General features: G+C 50.2%; 1 protein-coding gene across 2 annotated transcripts in view; it reads right to left on the minus strand.

Annotated features, from left to right (window-relative positions):
* Window positions 1-4056, minus strand: part of ERCC6 (ERCC excision repair 6, chromatin remodeling factor) — a 43623-nt gene extending 39567 nt beyond the window's left edge. The window contains exons 1-2 of one of the 2 annotated variants that reach the window (XM_072129298.1): window positions 3974-4056; window positions 734-1168 (exon numbers count right to left, since the gene is read on the minus strand). In XM_072129298.1, the coding sequence (XP_071985399.1) occupies window positions 734-1168; window positions 3974-4026 (488 nt within the window). In that variant the 5' untranslated portion in view covers window positions 4027-4056. Of the gene's footprint in view, window positions 1-733; window positions 1169-3803; window positions 3922-3973 lie in introns of those variants that run through there. The other variant, XM_072129299.1, reaches the window with a different exon arrangement.
* Window positions 4057-8072: the final 4016 nt, after the last annotated feature.

The following is an 8072-nucleotide window of genomic DNA, read 5'->3' on the forward strand; positions in this document are numbered from 1 at the left end:
TTAGGGCAGCGATGGTGAACCTTTTCGAGGCCGAGTGCCCCAACTACAGCCATATTTATCACAAAGCAATTCTATCAGCAACTTATTGCCCCCTGCTCTGCCACAGCTTTCCATCGTATTGGCAGCTTGAGGTCACCAATACAGTAGAAAGAAGGAGGGGGAATTCAGATTATCATTGGAGCTTCTCTCCAGGTTCCCTTTGAATAGAAATAATTTTGGGGCAGGAGCTCCAATGATAATCCAGCCCTGTCCACACACTCCTCCTGCAATCCCAGAAAGCCCAGGAAAAATAGCGCTGAACACAGCACACCTGTCAAAATCTGTGCTGGGGAGGATGTCCTGGGAGTCCACAGAGAGGGCTCCGAGTGTCACCTCTGGCACCCGTGTCATAGGTTCGCCACCACTGTTCTAAGGCTACTTTAACCCTAGATAGTCTGATCCTTCCTACCATATACTACAATATTCCAGTATATGGCATCTTTACCCACTGGCACATTGTAACGAATCCGCAGAATCCATAGCGATTGACGCTCCACCATCACGTCATTTAAATACCGCCATGTCTTTGCTTCAAGGAGCAATCAAGGGATTAACACCCGCGATCGGCGCTGGCACAGAATGTGGTTGTTAGCGATGGGTGTCTTCTGCAATATGCAGCAAACCCCATGTCTGTATGAGGAGGGTTTCGACCCCAGACGGAGTTAATATGAGTATTTTTAAATATTTACTTTACCTCAGCTCATCTTTCAGTTCCTGCTGTTCTTTCTCTGCTTCAGCGATTCGTGACGCTCTAGTGGCCTCATTTATCGCATTATCCACTTGCTGCAGGACTCCACGTTCCAACACTTCCTGGTCATACACTGCCAGGCCGAGCCCCTGAAGTTCCAAGGCTTGTTGTGCCGTCTCCACCTCCTGGATCTGATGCCGATCGATCTGTAGGATGGACTGTAATCTTCTTGATGCCATTTCGGATGCTTGGGGAAAATTAAAATGGCCTGAACAGGCTGATGGCCCTGCAGTAACGTGGCTGTCCTGCTCTTGTGGCTCTGCAGTAACGTGGCTGTCCTGGTCTCGTGGCTCTGCAGTAACGTGGCTGTCCTGGTCTCGTGGCTCCGCCATGTCCGAAGCCTGTGGTGGTTCTTCCATGGCAGATGTTTCCTCTGGCATCCTGTACACATAAAAAGAACATCAATGAAGATTCACGGAACTAAGAATGGATGAATGAATGAATCAGACATACTAATAACAGTTTCAGAAATATCAACAGGAACCATCATTAATATCCATATTTTCATTACAGGGGTTGTCCATATTTAGGTATTTTTGCCATGAATGGCTCTGGGGGAGAGCACATACTCACCTACGGCTCAGCCGGTCACTGCCAGCCTCTGTATACACTGACCTTTAGTGATGTCACATAAATAGTGCAGAAACTGCTTCAGCCGGCAACTGCTGCTGTAGCAGGTGCGCTACTGTCAAGTGCCTGCCCACACCAACACTGGGACCTGCAACCAGTGATTAATCATTTCCTCCGATCTCCATCTCTAAGTATATTACTGTATGGATGTCACCGGTGATACCTGGATATAAGGTTTTACCACAACATCTATACTGACTGCAGGGACCCTCACAATATTCATGAATTAGGGTCGCCAGGTTCTGTGCCAGAATTTGGTAACATAAATAAATTGGGGCAGCGTATTTGGAATCCTCCCTGTGAATAGATGGGTGACAACCTATGGGTGCTGCTGCATTTCCTGATCCGTGGGTGTCAGTGTTTGGCCCCGGGTGACGATCAGACCTGTCCTGCCTCCCGGGTGACGATCAGACCTGTCCTGCCTCCCGGGTGACGATCAGACCTGTCCTGCCTCCCGGGTGACGATCAGACCTGTCCTGCCTCCCGGGTGACGATCAGACCTGTCCTGCCTCCCGGGTGACGATCAGACCTGTCCTGCCTCCCGGGTGACGATCAGACCTGTCCTGCCTCCCGGGTGACGATCAGACCTGTCCTGCCTCCCGGCTGATCAGACATGTCCTACCTCCCGGCTGATCAGACATGTCCTGCCTCCCGGCTGATCAGACATGTCCTGCCTCCCGGCTGATCAGACATGTCCTGCCTCCCGGGTGACGATCAGACATGTCCTGCCTCCCGGGTGACGATCAGACATGTCCTGCCTCCCGGGTGACGATCAGACATGTCCTGCCTCCCGGGTGACGATCAGACATGTCCTGCCTCCCGGGTGACGATCAGACATGTCCTGCCTCCCGGGTGACGATCAGACCTGTCCTGCCTCCCGGGTGACGATCAGACATGTCCTGCCTCCCGGGTGACGATCAGACATGTCCTGCCTCCCGGGTGACGATCAGACATGTCCTGCCTCCCGGGTGACGATCAGACCTGTCCTGCCTCCCGGGTGACGATCAGACCTGTCCTGCCTCCCGGGTGACGATCAGACCTGTCCTGCCTCCCGGGTGACGATCAGACCTGTCCTGCCTCCCGGGTGACGATCAGACCTGTCCTGCCTCCCGGGTGACGATCAGACCTGTCCTGCCTCCCGGGTGACGATCAGACCTGTCCTGCCTCCCGGGTGACGATCAGACCTGTCCTGCCTCCCGGGTGACGATCAGACCTGTCCTGCCTCCCGGGTGACGATCAGACCTGTCCTGCCTCCCGGGTGACGATCAGACCTGTCCTGCCTCTCGGCTGATCATCAGACATGTCCTGCCTCTCGGCTGATCATCAGACATGTCCTGCCTCTCGGCTGATCAGACATGTCCTGCCTCTCGGCTGATCAGACATGTCCTGCCTCTCGGCTGATCAGACATGTCCTGCCTCTCGGCTGATCAGACATGTCCTGCCTCTCGGCTGATCAGACATGTCCTGCCTCTCGGCTGATCAGACATGTCCTGCCTCTCGGCTGATCAGACATGTCCTGCCTCTCGGCTGATCAGACATGTCCTGCCTCTCAGCTGATCAGACATGTCCTGCCTCCCGGGTGATCAGACATGTTCTCTGGTGGATTCTGGCTATGACTTTTGGCTATGACTGAGCAGTGACTTGTGTTGTGTAACATGTTTCTGTGGTGACAATCAGTGCAGATGATGGAGTATCCCGGGCCCGGCCTTACACATACATCTTCTCCTGTCTTCTCCTCTGGTGATCGGACGTGTTCTCTTTTAGCTATGACTGAGCTGTGACTTGTGTTGTGTAACATGTTTCTGTGGTGACAATCAGTGCAGGTGATGGAGTATCCCGGGCCCGGCCTTACACATACATCTTCTCCTGTCATCTACTTGTCTTCTCCTCTGGTGATCGGACGTGTTCTCTTTTAGCTATGACTGAGCTGTGACGTGTGTGATGTAACATAATGATGACATGTAATAATCAGTGCAGGTGATGGAGTATCCCGGGCCCGGCCTTACACATACATCTTCTCATGTCATCTACTTGTCTTCTCCTCTGGTGATCGGACGTGTTCTCTCTTAGCTATGACTGAGCTGTGACTTGTGTTGTGTAACATAATGATGACATGTAATAATCAGTGCAGGTGATGGAGTATCCCGGGCCCTCCTGTCAGTTACTTGTCTTCTCCTCTGGTGATCGGACGTGTTCTCTTTTAGCTATGACTGAGCTGTGACTTGTGTTGTGTAACATAATGATGACATGTAATCAGTGCAGGTGATGGAGTATCCCGGGCCCTCCTCTCAGTTACTTGTCTTCTCCTCTGGTGACCTGTAATATCTCGCTCCACACACAAGGCCTCGGCGCGTTATTATAATGAGGACTTGGCAGTCGGCGGTACCTGTTCCGCAGTCCCCTGCTCCCTGTGTGAACACGCGTCTATCCGCACTCGCTCCGGCACTGCTCTGGTTTCCTGTCTGTGTTTTGCGGATTACACAAGCAGCGACTTCCGGCCGTGACGTCACGCGCATGCGCAGTGTTACCGGCAATTTAGCTTGTCACTAAACCCACCAAAACAATGGCCGTGCCTCTGCCTCGGTGTCAGCCTGTGGCGTGCGGTGCATGTAGCAGGATAGTAGCTACTTTCTCTGTAGAAGGGGCGGGGCGTGGGGGGTGTACTACTGGGGAGTGGCTACATACTACTGGGGCGTGGCTATATACAACTGGGACGTGGGTATATACTACTGGGGCGTGGCTATATACTTGGGTATATACTACTGGGACGTGGGCATCAACTACAATGGGCTGGTTGTATACCACAGGGGGCTTGCTATATACTACAGGGGTCTGGCAGGCTATATACTACAGGGGGCTGGCAGGCTATATACTACAGGGGGCTGGCTGTCTATTTACTACTGGAGCTGGCAGGCTATATACTACAGGGGGCTGTCTATTTACTACTGGAGCTGGCAGGCTATATACTACAGGGGGCTGGCTGTATACTACTGGGGGATGGCTATATACTACAGGGGGCTGACTGGCTATATATTACAGGCGGCTGTTTGGCTATATGCTACATGGGGCTGGCTGTATACTACAGGGGGCTGGTTGGCTGTATACTACATTGGGCTGGCTGGCTATATGTTACACAGGGCTGGTAGATTATATACTACAAGAGGCTGGCTTATACTTCTGGGGGCTTGCTATATAGTACAGGGGGCTGTCTATTTATTACTGGGGGCTGGCTATTTACTATTGGGGGCTGGCTGTGTATATGCTACTGGGGGCTAGCTAGCAATATATATTACGGGGGGGGCTGGCAGGCTACATACTACTGGGGGCTGGCTATATACTGCAGGGGGCTAGCTATATACTACAGGTGGCGGGCTATATACTACTGGGGCCTTGCTATATACTACAGGCAGTGTTGGCTCCAGGCTTCAGTAGCCCCTGGGCGACAGAACCTCAGTGGGCCCCTTTTTAGTGATCTCACCTGGCGGCATAAAAAAAATCCGAAACTAAAACAGTTCCCTAAAATATATTACTACTGTGGGGCTGGCTGGCTATATACTTCTGGGGGGCTGGCTGGCTATATACTACAGGGGGCTGACTGGCTATATATTACAGGCGGCTGTTTGGCTATATGCTACATGGGGCTGTATACTACAGGGGGCTGGTTGGCTGTATACTACATTGGGCTGGCTGGCTATATGTTACACAGGGCTGGTTGATTATATACTACAAGAGGCTGTCTTTATACTTCTGGGGGCTTGCTATAGAGTACAGGGGGCTGTCTATTTATTACTGGGGGCTGGCTATTTACTATTGGGGGCTGGCTGTGTATATGCTACTGGGGGCTAGCTAGCAATATATATTACGGGGGGGGGGGCTGGCAGGCTACATACTACTGGGTGCTGGCTATATACTCCAGGGGGCTAGCTATATACTACAGGTGGCGGGCTATATACTACTGGGGCCTTGCTATATACTACAGGCAGTGTTGGCTCCAGGCTTCAGTAGCCCCTGGGCGACAGAACCTCAGTGGGCCCCTTTTTAGTGATCTCACCTGGCGGCATAAAAAAAATCCGAAACTAAAACAGTTCCCTAAAATATTCCCTAAAATATATTACTACTGTGGGGCTGGCTGGCTATATACTTCTGGGGGGCTGGCTGGCTATATACTACAGGTTAGGCAGGGATCGCAGGAGCACCCGTGACATATAGAATAACTAGTTCACACAGTCCAGGCAATTCCTTTGTAAATACATCCCATACTCCAGCAGTAGAATAATATTTGTCCTGGCTTTATATTCCCGTATAGGGACGGGTCATTAAGGGAATAGTTAGGCATACGACCCCGTATATATAGTCTAGGATCCAGGGGTGAAAATATATGAAAAAACATGTTTGAAGAGAATCAGGACATTTTTCCAAAATTGTTCCATATTGTTGTGTATGAGCAAGACCCACATCCAATAATATCAAGGACAATTATAATCTTCCCGAATGCCATAAATAGCATGACTGGAGTTTTATAGACTCTATTTATTAAAAAAATCTCATTCTCTATATATGAGAAGGAAAGTGGCTCCAGATAGTTCCCCGACCACCAAGAGGAAATATGCGACATCATATCAGCAGAGTCTTCCCTTTCTAAAATATAATCAGAGATTATATAAGAGCCAAAACTTCACCTCCAAATTGTGCATTATGGCATGACGCCGCTGAAAGTATACTAGGAATAAGAGAACGAAACGGGAGCAAACAGGAGGACGACGCCTTGTGTATTATTGTAAAACAAGTGAACGGAATATGTATTAGCGGGGAAAGGTATGTAGATTAATACCCCCCTTCCCTCCCTAGACATACGCTCACCTTTAATGTAGATTAGTAATCCAAAAGAACTAATAGCTGCCCATCATCTGGCCGGAAAAGTCCTTCAGTAGAGGTGAAGAACCGGTAATTGAATGTGCAGAGGGTTAAAAACCAAAAAGTAGCTGGCACGGCGCTATTAGTAAGGAGATCCACCGATAGGGTAGAGTAATTTATTATCCAAAGAGTATACGCGTTTCGGGCACATGCCCTTCTTCAAGTACAGATGGAAAAAGAATCCAATAGTGTTTTGAGACATTGGGGCTCATTTACTAAACGCATTTTCGCCAGGTTTCCCAACCGTTTCCGTTTTACGCCGAATTGCCCCGGGATTTTGGCGCACGCAATTGGATATTGGCGCATTGGCGCCGGCTTGCACACAACAGAAATGGGGTGGGGGCAGCCGTCAGACAACCCGTCGGATTTGGACAACGCGCAAGATTTAACATTTAGAATTGTGTCACAAGACACGCATTTACAAGCACCGGGAAGAAGAAGGTGAACTCCGGTGGACCACATGCAGGAAATTGGACGCACGACCTTAGTGAATGGCGGCAGACCTGAATCCTCTCCGGACAATGCACCGTGGGATCGCGACAGGATGGGTAAGTAAATGTGCGCCAATGTGTTTATCTCAACGACCACATTGTCTTCTTCTTGATACTTGGAAGTGAAGGTTCTTCAGCTGATCTTATGTCCAGGTGGAACCTCTTCAAAGTCCTCTTAAAAAGTCCACACCCAGGATGCAATTTCTTTGCAAAAATCTCAATCACGTTTTCTGTTGTGGCGCCTCAGCCCTTGTTGAAAGTATTGGAAGGGGCCATTGCTCTTCACAAGGCTGGTCGAGGGATTTCAGTAGACATGTTCACTTTAATGCTCTTAATGGAGGATGGAGGTTGTTGGCCAAAATCTCCCAATACATGACCCCATCCCCCCTCCTTTTGATGCAGTGTAGTCATCAATCCCCCATGCTCCACAGTTGGGGTAGTGTTGATGGGGCTATACCTGCCACAGCCTTTAGGTAGTGTGCAGATGCACGTCAGGAACGCTTCCCGCCAACCCTCTCTGCCGCGAGGTACAATCAAACCGCTAGTGCAGCCTCTTCATTCTCATCCGATATTACAAGGTCATCATTTTGTGCCTGAATGCAATGTTGGGTTGATCAGTCAATTCAAGTAATTTATTTGGTGTTGGGCCACTCCATCATTTTGTTTTCTCCGAGTTGTTGAGTGCCCTGGCACTTCCTGGAAAGGTGGTGGCCACCAAGATGAAAAACTGTATGCAAATGAGCCTGAGGGGCTCCAGGCTCCATTAATCCTTCATCCTGGTGGTAGATGCTCTTTAATTACTTCAAATTTATGATTATGCCAGCAGCTTGTCATATATTGGGGCAGATTTACCAAGGGTCTGTACACTGCTTTTCCGATTTGAGCCATTTAACTGGGGTTTTTGGTGCACACGATCGGATTTTGGCACAATCGCGCCAACTTTCAAGCGCCACAATTCGGGGGGCGTGGCCTTACATGCACCAGGAAGAAGAAGGTGAACTCCTGCGGACCTGAGCGGGGAAGCGACACATGCAGGATATCGGGTGCACGACCTTAGTGACTCCCCGCACAGCGCACTATACACAGACAATGCACTTACATGCACCGGGAAGAAGAAGGTGAACTCCGGGGACCTGAGCGGGGAAGTGACACATGCAGGATATCGGGCGCAGGATCTTAGTGACTCCCCGCACAGCACATTATACATGGACAATGCACTTACATGCACCAGGAAGAAGAAGGTGAACTCC

This window comes from Engystomops pustulosus, chromosome 11 (genome assembly GCF_040894005.1).
Source record: "Engystomops pustulosus chromosome 11, aEngPut4.maternal, whole genome shotgun sequence".
Classification (NCBI taxonomy): Eukaryota; Metazoa; Chordata; class Amphibia; order Anura; family Leptodactylidae; genus Engystomops; species Engystomops pustulosus.